The sequence below is a fragment of the Panthera leo genome, chromosome B2 (genome assembly GCF_018350215.1).
Source record: "Panthera leo isolate Ple1 chromosome B2, P.leo_Ple1_pat1.1, whole genome shotgun sequence".
NCBI classification, from domain to species: Eukaryota; Metazoa; Chordata; class Mammalia; order Carnivora; family Felidae; genus Panthera; species Panthera leo.
Window position 1 is genome coordinate 123,876,444 of NC_056683.1, and position 23,136 is coordinate 123,899,579.

The 23,136-nt window shown below is 42.9% G+C and overlaps 1 protein-coding gene across 1 annotated transcript; it reads right to left on the reverse strand.

Moving 5' to 3' along the window:
- Positions 1 to 537: 537 nt before the first annotated feature.
- On the reverse strand, positions 538 to 16,279 carry LOC122219193 (p53 apoptosis effector related to PMP22). Its single transcript, XM_042937422.1, has 3 exons — positions 15,916 to 16,279; positions 5,680 to 5,820; positions 538 to 2,012 (listed from the first exon to the last, which is right to left on the reverse strand). Exons 1-3 carry the CDS (start codon positions 16,127 to 16,129, stop codon positions 1,786 to 1,788), a joined length of 582 nt encoding a protein of 193 aa, XP_042793356.1. The 5' UTR covers positions 16,130 to 16,279; the 3' UTR covers positions 538 to 1,785.
- Positions 16,280 to 23,136: the final 6,857 nt, after the last annotated feature.

Genomic DNA, 23,136 nt, shown 5'->3' on the forward strand with positions numbered 1-23,136 from the left:
TGGCATCTGGAGCTATGGGAAATCTCTCAGTCCATTTCCCTCTGGTGGCAGCAATGGATAGATACCTGTGTACCGGGTGCTAGTCATTAAAGAGGTCCGGGGAGGAGACTAATAGAATCCATTAAAGTTCATTCAAAAATTGTTACTGGAAACCTCAAATGAGCAAGACCCTTAAAACTAAGAAAAAGCTACTTTTCATTTTATCCAACACTCTTATTATTTTGCCCCACTCAAAGCATTTTTTAAAAATTCCCTTCTCCTGGCACCTGGGTGGCTTAGTCAGTTGAGCGTCTGACTCTCGATTTTGTCTCTGGTCATGATCTCATGGTTTGTGGGTTCAAGCCCCATGTCAGGCTCCGAGCTGACAATGTGGAGCCTGCTTGGGATTCCCTCTCTCCCTCACTCCCTGCCCCTCCCCCACCTGTGTGGGTGTTCTCTCTTTCCAAATAAGTAAACTTAAAAAAAATATTCCCTTGCCCAGAGTTGAAAAAAGAAAAAAGCAAAGCCAAAAACTACAAACTAGAAACAAGATTAGAACACCTGGTTTATTGGGGAAAATTCATAATGAAAACAGCAATGGTTTATTCTGAAACTTACAAAATAATAATTTGGTATATAAAATGAATTGGTTTTCATTATGTAAGAACAAATGGTAAAAAAAAATAATAATAGTCAACGCGATATATCATATATTTGCCATTCAGAGAAACCTCACATCCCTGATTTCTCCCATTGTATGTTCTATATCAAATATTTTAAATCTCTTTTCCAAGGAAGACCAGGTTTGTAACTACATTTAAGGTGTTGTTTACAATTGCCATCTATCAGAAGCTGTGTCTATATGATTAGAGCCCAGTCAAACCTGAGATGAAGAATTCAAGCCATTTCTTCTCCTGACGCTGTCTTCATGCTACTTTGTGATAGGAATGGCCCTCCTGATGCTTCAATAAACAACCAAATCACACCTGTCAGCCGCGATGAGTTAGACCCAGCCCAGCTTTCAATCAGATCTGTGTTCCCGAACATATAGACACAAAAGAGTACAGATTTATGAATTCAGCACTTTCCCACACCCCAACCCTACAAGCCACTTCAAAAGAGAAAATTTCGTCTTAACATTTCACTACGTAAGGAGGCCTAACTACGGCAGCAGGCTTTGGCTATGAAAGAAAACGTTCGTAGATGTCATATCAAGTTAACATGAAGTTTTGCAAAAAAAAAAAAATCAGGATATTAGTTAGAAATTCTCACAAATGGTATGCATTTAGGAAACTATTTTGCTTCTTTAAATAGGTGAAGGCTTGAAAAATATATATTTTTTGTATTTCTTGTAGAATAGTTGGTCACTGACAATTTTTACTAATACCGCTCTCTTCTCGTTGGCTTTTAATAGACCCAGTCCATTCCACCTGAGAAAAACAGAAACCTGATCAGGTCACACCAATCTTTGAAGCCTTCTCATTTTTTACCGTATAAAGGGGTTACGTTTCATATTCATATTCTTTTACAAATGCAGTATAAATGGTATGGGTAGAAATAAGGAGATACGGGCACATTACAGGTAATTAATTAAAAGAAGTAAGTTTTGTTTACAAACATATATAAAAGGTGAATATGAAACTGTACCGCCATTTAAGAAATATTTTCTCCCAAGTTATTTAGCATTGACTAATTTAATGATATGTACACTGCCCACCAAATGGGTTCGAAGGACGCTGAGGAAGACAGTTTCTTGCTCTGGGATCCATCTTGGCAGCATCGAGTTTCTTCTGCTCACTCCCCACCTTAGGCGGATGTGTAGAAGTACCTGGGCTTAGCATTGCCCAAAAGGTCATCTTCATAGTTGGGAAGGCAACAGAAGAAGAAGGCACAGCCGATCAGGATAATCGTGGCCGCCCACCCAAAACCATAGGCCCAATTATAGATGTAAGTGACGGCAGGGTTGGCATGAAGGTCGAAGGTCTGGGTGTACTTCACGGGGTAAATTACCAAGGAGATGATCTGGAAGACAGCTGAAGGGAAGAAAAACATCCCAAAGAGTGAATATGGACGCATGGATGAATGCGTGGTAACAACAGATTAACTCCCTCTTCCACGATGTCTTTGCCTTTACATAACCGTTAAATCCACTTCGTTCTAATGAAAGTGACCGGGGGAATGCGGTTAATCATGAGCCAACACAGGTTATTGAGTGTTGTATGTCAGAGATACCTGGCACTGAGCAGAACACTGAATATACAAAATACAGAGAACAATTAGGGACTCTCTCGGTAGTACCTGTGTATGCATTACGTTTACTAAAATAAAAGGTGCAAAACTATAGTACAGAGTAGAAAGCAGGGTGGTACCGAAGAGTATTTTTTCATCTTGGTAATTCCTGTGCCAAACACAGTTCATATTTTCCGTGTTAGCAACAGTAATATGTACGCATATACACACATGTGTGCACACAACACATACGTGAGACAATGTTGATAATACTACACCACTGGAATAGTCATTTAATAAACGAGTGACTAAGTGGCAGGCACAGCAAGCCAATGATGCGAATGACCAATGTAGGGAAGCACCAGAAAAGCCTGCAGAGGAGGCAGGAATCTGAAGAATAAATAGAAATGGAGAGATGGAGGTCGGAGGCAAGAATGTTCCAGGAGGGCGGGACGGGAATTCAAGAGGGGAAGAGTCAGTGCCTTGGGGAAGTGGAAGGAAGATATAAGAAAGAATGCACAGACCCAGAAGATTTCTAAGCTCTTTGGTAGAAGAGTCACCTTATTACAGTTATTATTCATCATATTGGCATTTTAAGCAAATTTAAAAAAATACAAACTTGATTAAATCTATTTTTGTCTTATTTCCCAATGAACATGCATAACTCTACAAAGCTGTAACGAGCCTCCACACGCTATGCTGCGTTCTTGCATTCTCTCACGCCATAGTTCACCCGTGCATTGTTACGTCATTGGGCATGAACGCATTTTCAATCTGTGACACTGAGACACCAGTCTGCACCCAGAGGGGCCAGCTGGCCGTGCTCTGGAGACCGGAGAGTGCTCACTCCTCCTCCTTTCACCGAAATGCTTTCTGCCAGCTCCACGAATGCATCCTCAAAGTCATTTTCTTTTCCTTTTTTGTTTTTTTATTGCTAGAAAGGCCATCAGTGTTTCCACATCATGGTTTGTTCCTTCCGTTTTTCAACTCGAAATGTTCCCCTTCTCTGGCAATTTAAGAAGAGCGATCTCGGTGCAGATCTTAACATTTCTCTGTTTCTTATATGCTTTAAATGGCAAATTCTTACTTGTTAAGTTTATTATTTACTGCAAAATATTGCGTAAGACATAAAAGCAACCCTTGCCTATATTATCTTCAAATTCCCCTGGTCATAAATGTTAAATATCGTTCACTACCTGTTTCAGTTCATCATATGTAAAGTTCTTACGATGATTTGGATCCATTTCTGCACAATCTTTATTGTATCGGCACTCAATTTTTCAGATAGTAACCCCAAGACATACATAAAATTAAAAATAATTGTTGCTGCGAAATATTTCTTAGAAGTCCAGTAGGCCCTAACTGAACGTTGCTAACCACTAAAAGTACACTGAAGATTCCTAGGCCTTTCCCTCTTCTATAAACATGCCCCGTTCTACTTATCACACTCTCAAGGCAAAAATGAGGACTCAGTCGTAAGGTGAGAAGGCAGAATTAAGCAGGACCGTATGCAGTGAAGCTGTGGGAGTTTGCCAGAATTAGTCTTCCTTACAACAGAAACTCCTGCAACCCTGTCGGCTCGAGCTGGCCCTTCCCAGATCGTAATATTTTTAACGCTAACATGGAGGAAAGAGTTTAATTGGGATTTTTTTTAAATGATGGCAAATTCCATACAACATCATGTTTATCATGTAACCACTGGTTACGTGTACCATTCGCCGGCACTAAATACGTTCCCAAAGTTGGGCAATCATCACCACTATCTCTACCTAAAACTTTTTCAACATCCCCAACCTAAACTCTGCTTACCCCTCCCTCTCTCAGCCCCTGGTGAGCTTGGATCTACTTTCCGTCGCATAAGTGAAATCATCAAATACTTGCCCTCTGTGTCACCTTGTTTCTCTTAGCATAGGATTTTCAAGGTCCATCCACACTGTAGCATATATCAGAGCTTTATTCCTTTTGATGGCTGAATAATACTCCATCGTATGTGATATACCACATTTTCATTTAACATTTCCTGCAACACTTGGGTTGTTTCCACCTTTTGGCTGTTGTGAATAATACTGCTATGACCATGGGTGGACAATCATGTCCAAGTCCCTGCTTGTTCAAGTCCCTGCTTTCAGTTCCTTGGGATACATACGGAGAAGAGGCATTGTCGGGTCATATGGTACCAACTAGGGTTTTGCAATGAACATGAATGTCCCAGTGTTATTTCTAATGGTGATTAAAATGGGCGCCCATCTAGTCTTCTAAGGCATGTGAAAGGAAGACACATCGCGTGTGTTGGTTTGATAAAGTCTTATAAATTTAACTACGAAAGCCAAATAGAAGCGGAAATAGGATTCAACAAGATTCTTCATGTTTTGTGATTCCAAACCACTTCTGGTTTTAAAATAGTATTCGAAAAGCAAACTTTGAGACATAGGGAACATTGGAGTAAACCTTATGTTTCAATCAAGGGAAATTCTCCAAGGTAAAGGTGAGGGCCGGACCTGTACGGGCTGGTTCTCTGAGGCCACCTCCTTCTTGTCAGTCAGGACCCTTTTCACCCCCAACTTGTTCTGCCCAGGCTCTGCGATTACCCTCCCTAAGCTCAGGGAACCCAGAACGGGGCGGTCTCCCTCCGGGCTCACGCTTGATCTTATGCACCTCTTCTAATCACAAGGCTTCTGACTTGTTCCAAGACCATCTGCTCACTCTGTACTTGTACTCCAGGTCTGTAGCTGGATTTCTGCTTTGGTCCCTCGAGCCTAAGTTGGTACCTTGAGAAAAGACCTGTGGATTTTCTCTTCCTCAGAAAATCCAGTGTTGCATCTAAATTCAGTTCTGCGGCTGAGGTCCCTAGTGCCAGGATCCCACCTAAAATTTCAAATAAATCTTGCTCCTAGACTCCTAGTTCTTGCATTCCATTAATAAATGTTCACTCTGACCGCACTCACCTACATAACTAAATTCCCATCCCCCAGAACTGGCTCTAAGATACAAAATGGCAATCCCAGTCCGGGCGCCTCCTAGAGTCTCCCGTCCCACCACAGAAACCCTTTCTATGCCCCACTATATCATAAGCTTGTAACATCCTTCAATAAGTAAAATGGCTCTGGGACATTCCAGCCCCCTCAGCAAGGGGATCAAGGAGGCCAGCACTGGGATCGCTATGGAAACACTACACTTCCAGGGCTGACTCAGTCCTGGTCCCTCAAGGTAGGGGTGTCGCTGGACATGGGGTCATCTATAAGCGAGAGCAGCACGCAGAGTGACAACCTTCCTCCCTTGGATGGAGGACATGTAATACCGTCTGAGCCACAGGAGGAAGGGGACCTAGATCTTAAGACACGTGACTGTTACTTCTGCCCTTGGTGACACATTTTCTGCAAACAGATCAGGAAGTGTAATTGTCAAGGGTCATGGGAGAGACAGTACGATAGTGATGCCTACTGAAGGTATGAATTGCTGACATAGTCTTACCAGCCAGGGCCAGGAGGCCTCCAATCACTCTCAGAAAGACAAGCATCTGGGGTCCACAGAGGGCAAAGAAGGAGAGGATGAAACAGATCACCAGGATGATAAAGCCACAGAAGAGCATGGCAGCGGCTGCCCGTCCCCACGCTGTAAGAGAAAAGAAACGGTAATTAATAAGACAGACATGCCAAATTTAAAAATCACTTGTCGAAGCATCAGTAGGAGTTTTTTGCTCTCTGCTCATTATATCTGGGCGCAAGGACAGCTTTTCTGACAGCACGTAAGCGTCTCCGTATCTCAAGGGAAGAAGAGGCAATTCGTGCGGAGGGTGCCCTATACGTTGCTACACAATAATGCCTTCTCCCCTCAGAGTTCGGGCAAATGTTTAGATCTCTGAAATGAAAGTTCAAACTCATCAAACTGTTTCTCACGTAATAAAAAGGCCACATAAACAGGTATCTTTAAAAGGTTCACTCAAGTTCTAACACAACGCAACTATAGTAAACATTTTTTATATTGAGCAATTAAATTAGAATCCCGTTAGGAAATGGTTCAAATACCTTGACAAAACATCATTGTTTCGTATTAATGTTTGGTTCTGTGCCAAAATAATCACTGAAATCATCTGCCTCATGACTAGGCAGAGATGTGAAATAGAACAATTTAATTATGAAGAAGCTGTGACTTCATAACAAGTTCAGGTACAAATATACCCAGTTGCTAGTCTAAATTTTAACGTCTTGAACTATTCAGGATATATTTGCACAAGAGCTCTTAGTTATTGATATTGGCCCTCAAAGGCCTCAGGATGAAGTGACAATTGATTTCTGGGTTTGAAAATCTGCACGGGCACCTCCAGTCCCGTGTCGTTCTACCTTGAGCCTGTGGAAATATGGAGAGCCATGATACCCTGGCCAACAACCCCAGCCAATAATTCCCACCGCACAACCTGCACGAATTTCTCAAATCTCTTCACATACAACCTCTCTAGAGGCCCTAACACTGATGGTGTAATCGCTCTGTGCCAGGCTCTGTGCTAAGAACCTGACATGCCTTAGTTCACAGAATCTTCACAATCTTTTTAAGGTTCATACTATCATCACTTCTTTAGCGGGGTGCCTGGCTGGCTCAGTCGGTAGAGCATGGGACTCTTGATCTCAGGGTCATGAGTTTGAGCCCCACCTTGGGTGTAGAGTTTACTTAAAAATCAAAGACCTTTATCATCATTTCTTTAGAAATGAGTATATACGAAGGCTTTGAAAGCTCAAATAACCTGTCACGTAGCCACACGGCTGATAAGTGCTTCAGGCAAGTTCGATTTCCAGCCTGTCTAAATCCGAAACATGATTCTTTTTAGATCTATAATTTACATACCATAAAATTCACTCTTTCAAAGTATGCTCCTGCTATATTCACAGGGTTGTGTAACCATCACCACTTACGATTCCAAAATTTTCATCCCCCCAAAAGAAGCTCCATACGTGCCACCCCCACCCCTTTCCTCCAGCTTCTGGCAACCATTAATCTGGTTTCTGTCACTATCAATTTTCCTGTTCTGGACATTTCATATACATGGAATCCATACTGCATGGCCTTTTGTGACTGTCTTCTTTCACCTATTGTGTGGCCAGTCTGCATTTTATTTATCCATCCATTAACTGATAGACGAACACACACTCTTGATCTATTTACTTTTTTACTGCACTCAAAAAAGCGAGTCATGTGTTCATCTGCCCTGGTTTCACTCCTCCTTGAGCACCGCTCGGCTGACAAATTCATCCTCCCTTAATTCTAGGTCATTTGGTCACAGTGGAAGACACAGGGGGCAAAAGCAACAGGGGCTCGGAAGCCAGCCAGACTTCATGTGCGCCCTGCCTCTGTCACCAATTAGCCACCATCAGCCTGCTAACCTGGGCTAACACATCTGCTAACCTGGGCTAAAAATGCCTTCTTTCCACATTATTGTGAGGAGGACAGCCCTTGTGTGAAAAGTCAGGGAGCTAGGAAGGCTCCAGCCTTTACCACTCGAAAAGTTCCTTGCGTATTATTCCTCTGACTTTTCTCCAGTACCTCACCTTTCTCCATTTTCTTTCTGTATTTCTTTACTTCTGCACTTCTTTCCATTCGTTCTCGTTCCTCAGTTACCCACTGCATGTTTACATCATCATCTGTTATAGACAAACTTTCTCCAACCACCACGCTCCTTCCAGATCTTCCTCTAGGTTTAGGAATGACTGGGGCGTAATAGGTTATTAAGAAGAGAACACATTTTTATATGTCTCAGAAATACCATGTTTTCCCACAAACTATCCCTTAGTGGCCTGCAAGATGAGGCAGAGACAGAGCATGAGTGGGCCTATTTTATATTTATAAAATTTTTTTATAATTTTATATATTTTTTATTTATATTTTATATATAATTTTTTATTTATATTTTATAATTTTCATTACTTTCCTCCAGACCTTTTTTGCTCTTTCCAGAGATCAATCGGAGGTCTTAGGGGCAAGATAAAATAGAAATGTTTTATTTTAAATCAGAAATGAATAAAGCCAGAATGTGAAATGTTCTCACTTTTTTCCTCGTCCTTCAAGTAAGGTAACTTGCAAGAGAAGTGGGATTGTGCTATGGAAAGAATAGTAATCAGACCATGTCAAGGTCGAGCCCATAGATCACGGTGTCAAAATCATCAGTGGTGCTTATTAAAAATACAGATTCCCGTGACTCCCTCCAAGCCCAACGGATCATAACTCAAGAGGTAGTACCCAGGAATCTGCGCCTTACTGACATCTCTTACATCCATACTAAAGTTTGAGAAGAACTAAGAGAGATGATTAATCTCCTTATAAAAACAGAGCACTGCCAAAAAAAAAACATGTAACTTTCGGTATATGACCCACTGTCGATTACAGTCTCATTTCTACGGATTTTTATGGCTACTGTCAATCATTAAATCCAATTATCCAATTACCTAATTCAAAGCTAAATCCAATTATCAAATTCAAAGAAGCAGACACTGATTTTGCCTTTTAAGTTGAGTTCACAGGTTAGAAACTGCCATGAAAGGCAACCAATCTGTATAAGCATATGGAGGAGAGCAAACATAATGAAAACTTGCGTAGCAGAATGTGAGTCTTCAATAATAACAACAAAAAAACCTTCCTAACAAGGAACATATTTTGCTGACCAAACTCTGACAGTCACAGATTAAGGTTTGAAAAGTATAGCTAACTAAATGATGAGGGATGTAGCTATGACGAGTAGTATTAATAATTATTCCTGTTTATTTGGGGAAGATTAACACAGATTATCCCCATTCCCACTCCCTCTAACATGATAGCTGAAGCGTAATTTACACTTTGTTTCACGTACTTGAAAGGAATTTAGAAAATAGTGAGCCCCTTCGCCTACCCTGAAGCCAACAGGTGAACACAAATATGAACACAGCCCATTTTAAGAACTTTGCCTAAGCTGTGTGAAATAATCCAGTAGTGTCTTGTTTACTTTAAACGCTGAGTCTGAGAAAATCAAAATGGCAAAGTAAGTGGCCTTTTGTCTTGAGAAAGGCTTCCCTGGAAGCAGAACATGTGATAACCTGCTCCTGCAGCACGGAAACACCCACACTGAATCATTTAATTATCACAGAAGACAGAAACCTTGGCACAGTTTTGAAGACCTGGCTGATGAGCGATGAGTAAGGCAATCTGCCCTCTCCTATCAATGACTGTTTTGCTGTAAAATGATGAGATGGACCCTACCTGGTCTGATCAAGGTCATCCCAGCCCAACATTCCTCCCGAGAAGGGGGCCGACAGCCATGCAGACTTATAACATGGCAAATCTCCCCGACACACATTGTGAAAAGTTAAGTCTGCACCCCGAGTACTTTTGGTTTCACTTAATTACCCAGAATGAGCCTAATACCTACAAGTGTATCCAACCCTTTTAGGAAGGATTTCTATGTTTGTATTATACCATGGTCTAAATTATACCGTATTTACCAACCCCAAGAGGAAAACATCTTAAAGCTATTTCTTCCATGAATGTACAGATGGATGGTCCTTGGCTCTTCGAAGGCAGACTGTCCATCTTTATTCTGAAGACAAGTCTGTTCTCCATTATTATTTTGTACACAAAATGTTATTGTCTTTCCTAATTATGGTTTGCGACAGACAGCAGGGAGGATTCTCACTGTCAATTAGCCCTCGCCGAACAGAGACCACAAATCACTCAGTACTACAGGTACACGGATGCTATGTTTCCGTGCAGGAATGTTTTTTGTTTGTTCTGTCTCCTTAAGGGAAGACCAATTTGGTGTTGTATATAACCTATTACATCCTAAATTTATTTTCTAAGTGCCACTTGGAGAAGTTCATATTGTTAAAGAGACCAGCCACTTTATAAACCCACTTTTAAATAAGATTCATTAAAGACCCATTTGGATAAAGAACAGCCTACCTAATTTTGCTCTCACTTGCAAAGATTCAACATCAGATCGACACCAATGGTCACTAATGTAATTCTGAGTTTTTCCTAGAAAATGCTTTTAAGTTTTTTGTACGAGAAAAAATGCTATTATCTTTTTTCCAGGGATGACATTTGAAAATGCAATGTTACAAGACAAATACAGCTAGGAAAAGACCAGTAAGGTCAACGGATAAGAAAGGAGCGAGAAAAAAAAAAAAAAGAGGAAAAATAAATACCTTGAATGCCACGCTGGAAGCCATAAATCAAACTGAAGTTTGTGAAAAGGAAAAAAAAAAGAAAAAACAACTTATAGACGAGAGCACTACTAATATTTTTAGCATTGTGGGTAATATTTTAGAGACGGTCACTAATTGTTCCTCCAAAGTTAATTTTTCTTTTAGTGGATTTGCTGCATTCTTCAGTAGTTTTACATGTGGGCACCCAACACTGACCATGACAGTCTGATCTAGCTAGCCCCTTACTCAGTACCTTGCAGATGCCCACCTGTCGCCCAATTAAAGTAGAATCCCTTTGCAGAACAAAAGATCCATCTATTAATAGGGAAGGGCCTACCTAATAAATCTGAGCTTTGATCAGATCTCATACTATTTGTATAGAGTTCTTTAGGTCAGATAGACTCTTTATGTCATAGACTGAAAACTGGATAAAACCATGATTACAAATTACACAGTTCCTGTCTACAAATAAGTATACACATAGATGGAATATATATTCAAAAAGCCTGGTGCATGCCCAATGAGGAGGTAATCTGCAGGAATATGGACCAGTGCTTCTGAAACTATACAGTGCTTATGCTTCACCTGGGGACCTTGTTAAAATGCAGATTCTGGTTCAGAAAGTGGGGCCTGAGATACTGAGTGCCCAGTAACCTTCCAGATAATGCTGATGCGGCTGGTCTGGACACTTTGAGTAGCAAAAATCTTGCGGGCAACTCATAACAGACCTCCAAAAAAAATTACATAGGAAGAAGTGATTTTGCAGAAGCTTTAGAAGACAAGCAAAGCAACGTCAGAGGCACGTGCGACAGCATCCAGTTGGTGTGAGATTCTTTACGTGCTCTACATTTTCTCCTGAAACTGAGCCAGATGATAACTACTTACCACTGTGTTTTTACAGAATGATGATACTTTGCCCCGTTATGGTCTTCTTTGAAAGTCTCCGTGGGGAAACCATCCATCCCATACGGGAAGATGTGAAAACGGAGAATTGCTCCCTCAACTTGGACAAGATGACTAGCAGGGAACTGGGGATCAACGGTCACATATTTGAAAGTCTGTCAGATGAAGAAGGCTGGGAAGGAGAATTTACACGGAAGCACATTTGAGCTCCATCGGCGTAAGACGAGTACTTTTAAACAAAGAGCAGCGTCCAGGGAACTGAATTAAGTTGCGAACGAAGGGAAGAGGGCTCCGCTCATCGTGGGTGGTGTTGATGAGCACAGGCTTTGGTGAAAGTGTGAACAGGTGCACTCTTACGCCCTTCTAATTCTCATAGCCTGTGAGTCTGTGCCCGCTTGCACGGAGAAAACAAGTTAGGTCACTAAAAAGGGAGTGAGGCTCTCGGGCGATTACTGCTAAGTGCAGCAAATGGCTAGGTCACAAGTTCCCACACGTCTGGATTTTATAAATGAACACACATATCTATGCTTTAATTCGGAAAATCAATGGAGTGGCCAACCTTTATTTTTCTGTGTAAAGACATGAACACACACCCACAAAGAGTAACCTACCTACTAATGCCTAATTTCATAAAACAATAACATTTCAATATCTCACCCTACCTCTCTGCAAAAAGGCCTCAAGAGCATAGTCTCAAAATGAACTCTTCTACGTTCAATTTCGCCTAATGTAAACCTATTCACTTTGTACTTCTGTTTCTCATTTCCTGTACATTTTAAGAACCATAGGGCTAAATGATCTAAAAATATTCACATAATAAATACTCTGATTCTTGGACTTATCCAAGACTGAGTTCATGTAAAAAAAAAAAAAAAAATACCATTCAATGCATTCTGTGGTAGTCGAAGGGCGTCTGGTAAAATGAAGCTCTGAACTTGTGAGTTCAGATCTAAAGCAAGCACTCTTGGACTTGGCTGTACTGACTCCCCACTGCCATTCTTGGTGCATAAACTCATCGCCATTATCCCGGTGCATAAATCCAACTCCATCAGTCTCCACCCTGACAAGCCAGAGCTTGCTTGGGCTTTAGAATCTGTATCACTGACACTTAAAATATCTTCCTGATGTATTTTTTTTCTTAAAGACGGGGAATAAAAGGTGCGGACGGTACAAAAACAGTCTGTATGAACATGCATTCCAATTTAATTTTGCATTTTATTTACATGTGAAATTTGAACAATTATTTCAATGTTCTTTTCCTGTTTGGAGAAATATAAATGTGAGGTTCTTTCTATGCTCTACATGCTCATGATGTTTTAAAAAATTAAACAAGTATCTGTTAAGCTGGGTATCTATTTAGTTGTTAATACCATGTAAAAACAAATATCCAGCTTATAATTTGGTTGATTTATAAGGAAAAATGAGGTGATGTGGCAATCTGAAATTCTTTAAAAATCTGTCAATAACCATGAGGAATATAATATTCTGCATTTTACATAGTTCTAAGGAACTATCTCCCTTTATAAAAACATCTATGTTATTAGTATTATTGCCAATACTTGAAGAATAATCTGTTTTTAATATCAAAATGAGCATATTAATGTTATGAATATTAATACGAAGAGATGGTCAAGCGCTTTGTAATAAAAAGGTATATTTTCTTAAAAGTTACGATGGTAGTTACATGTGTGGCTTAAAGTTACCTGGGTGCTCAGTAGGTTAAACATCTGACTTCGGCTCAGGTCATGATCTTGAGGTTCATGAGTTCGGGTCCCGCATCAGGCTCTGTGCTGACAGCTCAGACCCTTGAGCCTGTTTTGGATTCTGTGTCTCCCTTTCCCTCTGCCCCTCCCCTGCTCATTCTCTGTCTCTCTCTCTTTCTCTTAAAAATAAATGAAACAATAAAAAAAATTGTTTTAAGTTACAATAAGTCATGTTGATGTTCTAGTACATTTCAAGAAGTTTTTAAAAAGTGGGTGTACAAAAGTCAATCCTCTGTATTGAGATATTTTAATTAGAGCCATCCACCTTCCTCTTTGTTGTGTTTATACGTACGTGGGAGTGTGTGTAAACTGCTCACTACATTTTAGATAAACCTCCCATAAACACGTTGTTTTCCACAAAGCCTTACTGGGGGTATCTGAAAATCTCCAGGGTTCAGAGATGCCTAGATAATCGCCCTATAGTGTAGGAATACACAATTTTTACACCTGTTAAGGAAGCCAACATCCATGGCAGAAAATGAAGTGAAAGTGTAATAAACACTCCAGCTCATCTCTGACCAGAATAGCCTGAAATGGACCTCTCTTTGAGAGTTCACATCAGTATTCTTCTTCCCACGGTTGCCTAATGACCATGACCGTGGATCCTGGATTCATGATTTGATTCCAGGTCTAGAGCAAAAGCTGCATCGAACACGTTATTGGCACTTACTTCTCTTTGCAAACGTCACAGGAATAACTGAACTGAGATGTTAATGCCACTGCCCCCTTACGGAAATCAGTCTTGCCGCATCATACAATACAAATCAGTCTTGCCGCATCTTGATTTTTCAAGACCCGCTTGGAAAACTGAACTTTACCAAAAACCAGTTTCTTTTTTTCTTTTAAGTTTATGTATTTTGAGAGAAAGAGAGAGATCGTGAGTGGGGGAGGGGCAGAGGGAGAGCGAACCCCAAGCAGGCTCCACACTGTCAGCGCGGAGCCTGATTTGGGGGCTCAAACCCAAGAAGGGTGAGATCATGACCTAAGCCCACATCAAGAGTCAGAAGCTCAACGGACTGAGTCACCCAGGCGCCCCACCAAAAACCAATTTCTATATCAAATCGAAACATAGTTTATGGACTGGATCAGTGTTGTCTTTACAATTAAAAAAAGTTAATGCTTTAGCCTTCTAATTAAAAAATTGCACCAACAAAACCTGCTTATTCCCTTCCACATACAAAGCACTGTATCATTCTGAGGCTGGAGGAGCCACGCCCTGGGAAGGTGAGCTCATCCTCCAAGTCCAGAAAAAATAAGAACTGCATTGTGTGAGTTTCACAAGAGGGCTGTAGCCACAGCCAGGGAGAGCCGTGCAGGCTAGATCATGTCCCAGCAGCAGTGCTGATGGCCGTTCTGGCAGCACCTCTCTTCCAGCCTAACCTTCACATGCGGAGGACTGCAGAGTACTCTCTGGGTCTGTATTAGTCTCTGTTCTGACGTCTGATCATCGAGTCCGTTTAAAAGAACACATCTGTATAAGCAGTCTTCGTAAGTCCCCCGGAGAGACTGAGTTCCAATGCATTTTGGCTAAAAGATACAGATGTATGACTTCAAAGAAATTAATTCCCTTTAAAACCCTAAAAGATCTGAGATACTAGAAACCCCGTCAGGCGTTCTGTTTGTTTTAAGAGCGGAAAAACACAGACATTAAGGCAAGCAGGAATTCCTTGCGGTCTTTACATTTTATTACCTGCTAATGAGGACCATGCCTCCCTTTGTGGGGCAAGCTCATGGTGAGAACTTCCAAACAATTCCGCAGTAGATAAGATACAGCACCAGGCTCTGGATACGGGCCCCCAGAACCAGAAATAAACTGGGTACTTCGAAGTCCTAGGCCACTTCAGAGTAAAGAATCAAGTCAATCGCCCTAGCAGGGAATGGAGAAAGGCAGGGCAGGCTTCTTCCTCGGTTTTGAACTCAGTTGCTAAAGCCCCATTCGAGAGCACTTGGCTTTCAGTTGGGAATTAGGCTCGTACTTAAACCCTCCTCTCCAGCACCCCAGGCACACACGGCTAATCACAATAGATCCCAGCCGTTTTTGGCAACTACCCTTCGTGGGGGGTGGCAGCGGGCAAGAATGTGCCCCTTTCCAGTGGCGCCGATTAAGTAAAACATCCAGGCTGCTCCATGCTGGAAAAATAAAGTTAACTCCAACTGCAGTATATTAAATTTGTCAACGCTGCTTCATTTTGCTGGTGTAGAAGATGTGTTTGCTGTGTAGATTTCAAATCAGATGAAAATAACTGAGTTTTCTCAACAGCAATGCCGTACTTAAGTCAAAAAGACACCCCCTAAAAACAAAAAAAGAACCAGAACTAGCCTGCTCCTTAAAAGAACCGCAGTACCCATTGAAATCATAACTGCTAACACTTTCGCCAGAAAGGCCTTTTTTGTTTAACCGAGTAAGAGTTGCTTTCACTTAGTTCAAGCCAAACGAATACACCGACCTTGGGGAAGGCGTGTATATTTTCATCTTACAAGGAATCAGAGGAGGCGGTGGCATAATGGCAAGAGAGTTCACTAGGTCTCCAAGAATATAGACTTTGTTCATTGTATTTACTCATCTAAACCTCTTTGATGGCTGAAAAATCACCTTTTGCATGTCACCGACAACCCCTACAAAAAAATAGTTTGAACCAGGGCCATTTTCGCCCCGCTTTGAGCCTGGTTTTGGCCACTCAAAGCTGCTACTGCTTTCTTTTGCTCGGGTCGGATGCCTAACCTAAGCTCTAAATAGATTTTTTTTTTTTTTTTTTTTAAATCACTCACTACCTCTGCCCCGGTTCACTCCTTTCGCCTAGGGCGGCCTCCGAAGGCCGGAGGCCGCGCACGCCCAGCCGCAGCCCAGAGGGCTTCCCGGAGGCGGCGGCACTCACCGTACTCCATGAGGCTCTGGCAGCCATCCTCGTAGGACCCGCTGCCGCCGCCCTCGTGGAAGCATCGCCACCACAGGGAGGACGTCTGGATGTGTTCGCTCGACTGCAGCCAGCCGCGGCCGGCCAGCGCGATGATGTCGAAGGCGATGGCGCTGAGCAGCAGCAGGGGCAGGATCCACCTGCAGCGCTCGCAGGCCAGGCCGCAGCGCAGCATCTCGACGGTGGCGGCGCGGAGGAGAGGAGCGCGCGGGGCTCGGTCGCCGGCGGAGAGTGGCCCGCGAGCGCAGGCAGCGCGACAAAAGGGAAGAGGCCGCGGGGAGGCGGCTCCCGGAGGACGCGGGTCGGGGCGCCGGGGCCCCACCTAGATTCCGGTGACTCACGGCGCGCCGCCCCGACCTGCCCGGCCGGCCGGGGTGCGCGCGGGGAGAGGCGGGGCCGGGCTCGGGTTACACCGGGCGTGGGTGAGCCTGGCCCGCCCGCGCCGCCCTGGAGCCGCGGGGGGCCGGCGCCCGGCCAGGGAAGGGGGCCCGGGGGAGGGTGGGGGGTCCCGGCTGCAGCCCCGCGCGCCTCTGCGCCTCCCCACTGCCCCGTTCCCCGGCCTCCTTGAGCCTCTCACGCCAAATGTGGTTCTTCTCCGTGCCTCGCCGGGTGCACGTTTTCATCCGAGCCAACCAGCTAAATATTTCATCCCCGAGGCCGGATGATGGTCTGATTTTCAACAATCCTGCCTTCAGGTTTCAGGCAGTTTGACATGGGTGTCCACGTTGTACCTGTGGGTCAGTGCCGCGCTCCGGTTGAACGTGTGCGCAACCCAGGAGCCGGTCCCTGACCCTCCTAAGCAGAGGTGGGCACTTCCTCTTGCTCTCCACCTTTGTACCTTGTACCGTGGCTCGCTTTTATCTGTTTATGTACTCGCCTTTCCTGCTGGGTCTGGAGCTCTTCGCCAGCAGAGGCCAGGTTTTATTCAACACAGTGGCTGGCGCTGTGTCTGGGTCTTAGGGGGAGCTCAAAGAAACATTTAATGTCTGAACGCACAGGATTTAACAGATGCCACCCCAGTCTTGGAAGCGCTTTGTCTTGGCTTCCCAGATAGGTTCAGGTTCCGATCTGCGGCAGTCCACTCTCCGCCACAAACCTGTCCCTATGGAAGCCCCACTTAATCTCCTCTTTTCCTTTACTATTTTGAGGTTTCTCCAAATGAAAGCCATAGGTCAGCATGCAGCCAGCGCCTAAAATCCCACCTCCAGTGTCCCGGCCCTGCTTCTGTCACCACCATGACTCGGGTGTGGTAGGGAGGGTGGGGTGGCAGCCGGGAGTGGCACTGAGGAGAAACAGATTCTCAGTGTCAGGCCCCACGGTGGCCTTGGGCAAATTATGAAAAACATCCCACGAGGGGTCACATCTTATCTTTCACCTCCACAGATCTCTGCTGAATCCCACCCAGTTGTTATAAAAGACTTCGCAATGTTTAAAATTTAGTCCTCTGTTTTACTTCGGTACTCTGGATAGAAACAGAGGACTATTTTGCCTTAAGCAGCTCTCCCACAATTGTTGAGGACTCATGAAATAAAAGTGCTGAGGAAGTTAGTGTTTGAAACCACATGAAAAAAAATTTCCCCAGCCTTAATTTTACATGAACCAAATTCACATATTTTCCTTAGAGGCCAATATTTTCACTTTGAAAGAAGAGCATGGGGGTGGGGGGAGGGCTTCTGCCAAGAGTTAACTGCCTACGGTGGAGATTGTGTAAAGAAAATAAGTTCTCAGGGTTTTCAAAAGTTAGGCAAATATTTGTTTGAGTAGCTGTATCTATAGTATATTTGTGAGGGAAGAAATCAGATTCTTACAAATCAAATAGAGTACTCATCAGGAGCAAAGTGGTTTTAGACAAAATGAGAGTTTCATTGGTCTTAATATCTCTAAATGATTTGGGACTAGATATACCTTCTTTCTCTTGTTCCAATAGATTTGAGGGAAAGAGAGTATTAATGAGGTGAAAGAGAGCAGAGTAGCTCTTCGGAATTTCTGGAAGAGACTAAACCCGCCCTGTCTGGATAATGTACCTAACATATGTCTCTCAGATTGTGGAACCAGATGGCTCAGGTTCAGATCCTTTCTGATACTAGCTGTGTGATACGGGGACACTTAGCTTCTTTGTGCCTCAGTTTCCTCATCTGTAAAGTGGTTAGTGCTCACCCCATAGTGTTGTAATGAGTATTAAAAGAGCTAACATATGTAAAGTGTGCAGAATAGTGCCTGCACATCGTAAGCCACAATAAAAGGGTTGATGGTGATGATGTTCATAGGTTTCCCACTCTAATAAGATTAGAAAGGGGCCTTTGCATGCTTGTAAGGAACAAATTCTTTGTACGAATACCAACTGTAAATCGTTACGTTTTCGCAGACAATGCAATCATTCATCCTAATCATTATTAGTGAAATGATAGCTTATAGTGGATAATAGACAATTAAATAGTTCCCCCTGCTGGATAACACAGGGATCACAGAGCACTTGACAATGTAAAGTGTATCTGAAAAAGGTTTTTATTTTTATCAATTGGGGTTTTTATGGTTATAAAAGCAATAAATATCACAAACAAAACTGCGTGAATATATAATTTAAAAACAAAAGCATGTAGTTGTTTTACTATCTTCTCTAATGGTCATAGCAGCTAACTAATATTTGCTGGGAGTCACCTATGTGCCAGAAAGGTATTCCACATCCCACCTGGTGAGGCATGTCCTCCCATCACCTTCATATAGACCAGAGGACTGGGGCACAAAGAAGTTAAGGAACTTGCTCAAGACTGCACAGTCCCCGAGTGGCAAACCCACACGTCGTCCTAAGCCGTTCGTCACCAGAGCCAGTGCTATTTACAATAACCATTTGTAAGAATTTGGAAAATATTTCTCCAAAAGTTTCCTTCTTTCGTCCCTCCTCTTTACCCTTGTAAACATCCCACCCACTACCAATTCTTTCCTGAGCTGTAATGAAACAGTCCCAGAGAAGCTGCCATGACCTCACTAGTAAACCAAAGTGATAACCGTGCAGGTGTAGAACGAGCAATGCACAGGAAACCAGGCATTCTGAAGTCCACTTCTGGCTGACTCTGTGTTTCACCTCTAATATTTGTCCCATCTCTCCCCTTCCCCTGTTCATGCAAACTTTTAATTGTCTCTCCACTCTCCCTTCCCATTCCTTCCTGTCTATTCTACCCAGTAGTGTGATCGTAAATGTTTAACAACCAACTTTCTGACCACCCCCCCCATCCTCAACTTGTAGCATCTGCCAATTTCCATCCTGTAAAACTCCCCCAAAGCTGATATCCAGCTACCGCCTTGATGTCACTGAACACAGAGTTTGGAAGAAATATACATAATCATCTCTCTCACGCTAGTAAAAGCACACCCCTGCGTCTACCCCCAATATCCTACTAAAACTCTTCGCGCAGAGGTCACCAGTAAGCTCATATTTGCCAAATTCAGTGGCGATCATTAGCCTCTCCATTCCACTAGATACTGTGATGTCTCCCTCTGTAAAACTGTCTGCTCTCTGGGCTTCTATAAAGATGTTAAAGCCCAGTGCCTACAGATCATCAGGAACACACCTATAGTCAAATGAAGTTAGATTTAGTAACTCTGCAGCAAAGGACACTGCACACCACGGGAAAATCTGGGAGTGTCTCAGAGGATGTTAGGAGAGCTCAGTCAAAAGATTTAGGCGTGGGGCGCCTGGGTGGCTCAGTCGGTTAAGCATCCGACCATTGGTTTCGGCTCAGGTCATGATCTCTCGGTACTGTGAGTTCGAGCCCCACATCAAGCTCTGCACTGACAGTGTGGAGACTGCTTGGGATTGTCTCTCTCCCTCTCTCTCTGCCTCCCCCCTCCCTCTCAAAATACATAGATACACTTAAAAAAAAAAAAACGATTTAGGGTGATGCCAGGTGATTTTGGAGAGGGTTCAGGGATGTGGCTGTTTTGTTCTGTTTTTTTTTGTTTTTGTTTTGTTTTGTTTTTCACTTTTTTTTTCAATATATGAAATTTATTGTCAAATTGGTTTCATGTTTTGTTCTAAGTTATGCTATATCAGGAAGAGTGCTATCTTATTTTGTAGTTGCATGGTGCGTTTTTTTCTGTGTCCAGACGTGAACACGGAGCGGTCTTGTTTTTGTTTTGTTCTATCGTAATGATACAGTGACCTTGTCTGATGTTAACATTCTGTGAGATTACTTACGCTTGACATTGGATCATCCTGGCCCAGCTCCTGGCTGCCAGAACAATCACCAACTGTCAGGGACTGGCTTTTTCCTTCTCTTTCCCCGGGTCACCATGAATCTCTCCCTCCGTCCCTTCCCCTTCTCCCTAATGTGCTTGTCCTCCTCTGACCCTTGCCCTCACCCAAGGCTGGATCCTCTGGGATTCTTTCCTGTGTCGCCCTTCGGTTCATTCTAGACATTTTCTTTGTGTTACGTCGTCCACTTTGAGGATTTCAACCCCTATCTCTATATTACTCATGACTTGCAAATGTACCCACTTCCTATCTACGCTTCTGAATTTTATATCCAACGTCCAGCAAGTGGCGCCACCTGGATTCTCAGCCGCATTAATCAACCCGTAATCTTCTCCCTGTAGCCCCTGTACCACCTCTGTCATCTTGGTCACCAAAATTAAACCTCCAAGATCATCCTGGACTCTTTCTTTTAGATCCCGTTCAAATGCAGTAACTTAGGGGCGCCTGGGTGGCTCAGTCGGTTAAGCGTCCGACTTCAGCTCAGGTCACGATCTCACGGTCCGTGAGTTCGAGCCCCGCGTAGGGCTCTGGGCTGATGGCTCAGAGCCTGGAGCCTGCTTTCGATTCTGTGTCTCCCTCTCTCTCTGCCCCTCCCCCGTTCATGCTCTGTCTCTCTCTGTCTCAAAAATAAATAAAACGTTAAAAAAATTAAAAAAAAAAAAAAAAAAAAAAACAAATGCAGTAACTTAAAAGTTTTGCCAGCCCCCAGACATTCTGCAGTGCAGACTCTCAGCTCCACCCCTCCTCCCCTCTCCCTGCCCTCACTGCCAGGGCTGTGCCCTCCTCCAGTTCTCAACACGCCCCTCTCCCTAGTCCGTCTTCCACAAGAAGACTAAAGTGATCCAGCTAAATGTGGGTCTGACTCTGACACGCTCCTTGATGCAGCCCTCACTGATTCCCCATCACCTCTGCCATCGGGGATGAGATTCCTAAAAGTAACACACAAATTCTTCTGTGGTCTGGCCCGTTTTGCCTCTCCAACCTCGTCTGTCCCCTTTACTCGCTTTCTTATCTTGTCAGTTCTCCTCGACCTGTCACTTCAGGGAAACCTATAACTCTAAAATGCTATGAAAGTATAGATAAATGAAAAAAATTCTGACTCAAAATGGAAAGAATATGTATTTATGTGGAACAGTAGATGGCAGTGGAATACTATTCTTCAGCATAACATTTGCAAGACCTAAAATTGATCAAATACCCATAGAAAAACTAGTAGCCAAAGAGTAGTATGATTTTTAAAATGTCTCTAGATTTTAGTTAATAGCAATGCATCCATATTGGTTTCTTAATTAAAGCAAATGTGCTATGCTAATGCAAAATGTTAATATAAGGAACACTAGGTGCAGGGGTTTATGGGAACTCTACTATCACAAGTTTTCTATAAAACTGAACTATTCTAAACTATTATTTTTAAATGCTTCTATATTCTTAGTATATAATTTTTCTCATACAAAAAAATAAATATGAAAACCCAAATAACAGTCATTTCCTCATATAAAATTAAATACAAGGGCGCCTGGGTGGCTCAGTTGGTTAAGCGTCCTACGTCAGCTCAGGTCATGATCTCACAGCTCGTCGGTTCGAGCCCCGCGTCGGGCTCTGTGCTGACAGCTCAGAGCCTGAGCCTGCTTTGGATTCTGTGCCTCCCTCTCTCTCTGCCCCTCCCCCGCTCATGCTCTGTCTCTCTCTGTCTCTCTCAAAAATAAACATTAAAAAAATTAAAATTAAATACAAAAAAACCCCAATCAATAATTAATCTTTAAGTTTTAAACATAAGCGTCAGATATTCAGAAATAAAAGCTATTCATTTAACATTTTACTGTCCTGTTGTGATTAGGAATGCATTGTTTTAGAAAATCTGAAGAAGACGGGAAGTATAAAGAATACATCACCCACAGACGATTGCTTCTTTCTTTTCAACCACAGTCAATGGCTGCTAATATTTCGACCTTTTGTTTTAGACTTTTTCTCCCCTGGCTCCTAGCAGCCCACATTCTTCTGGTTTCCTCCCACCCTGCTTCAGGCTTCTTCCCTAGCATCTGTATCAAACCAGTGGGGTTCATCAGGATTTGATCCAGGCACCTTCTTCAACCTCTGCATTGTCTCTTTAGATGACCGCTACTATTCCTGTGGCTTAGATACTATGCTGGAAACTTCCAAGTTTATTTCTGGCCCAGACATCTCTTCTAAGCTTCAAATTGAATCTCTCCCAGATAATATCAGACATAAAACAGCCCAAATTGAGCACTTTCATCCCCAAAGTGTATTCTACCCCCTTCTTTGTCTTATCCATATTAATAAATGGTACCAGCATCTTCTAGCTTCTTAGAAGCCATCCTCAAGCCACTTGTCCCATATCCAACCCATCAGAAAATCATTAGCTGCCACCTGTAAAGGTGTATCTCAGGTCCATGCAGCTTTTGCAAGTTCATTATCACTGCCCTACTCCAAGCCACCATACTGTAATAGACTACTGTAATAGCTTCCTAATTGATTTTCTAATGTCCATTCTTATCCCCTTAGAGCAGCCAGGGAGATGTTTAAAGATACACATCACTTTCCTAGTTAAGGTTTTAACAAAACAGCAATGCCCACGACACTTGGGTTAAAATTTGCCCGGTCAGCAGCTGGCTGGCCCCTGCCCACCCCTGTTAAAGAATTGATGTGCCTTCGTCTCCTGATAGAACTCTGATACAATTTTTAATTATTGAAAACATAAGAAAGAAAACGTTAAATCCTCATAGTGCTGTCACCTATTCAGAGATAAGCACAGTTAATGTTTTTATGTATTTCTTTCTACTTCTACTCTTTCTTTCTACATGGACACACTCCTGCATCTATATGTATGGACAGTATATTATATATATGTCTGTTTTTAGAAGATTAGGATTACACTCTATAATTTTGTAGCCTGGTTTTTTTTTTTCACT

Bases quoted from the DNA above. Each gene is read 5' to 3' on its own strand.
- LOC122219193 (XM_042937422.1), bottom strand. From the start codon at position 16,129: ATGCTGCGCTGCGGCCTGGCCTGCGAGCGCTGCAGGTGGATCCTGCCC. The intron at 5,821-15,915 runs GTGAGTGCCGCC...TTTCTCTTACAG, and splicing joins CCAGAGCCTCATGGAGTACG to CGTGGGGACGGGCAGCCGCT. The intron at 2,013-5,679 runs GTAAGACTATGT...TCTTCCCTTCAG, and splicing joins AGGCCTCCTGGCCCTGGCTG to CTGTCTTCCAGATCATCTCC.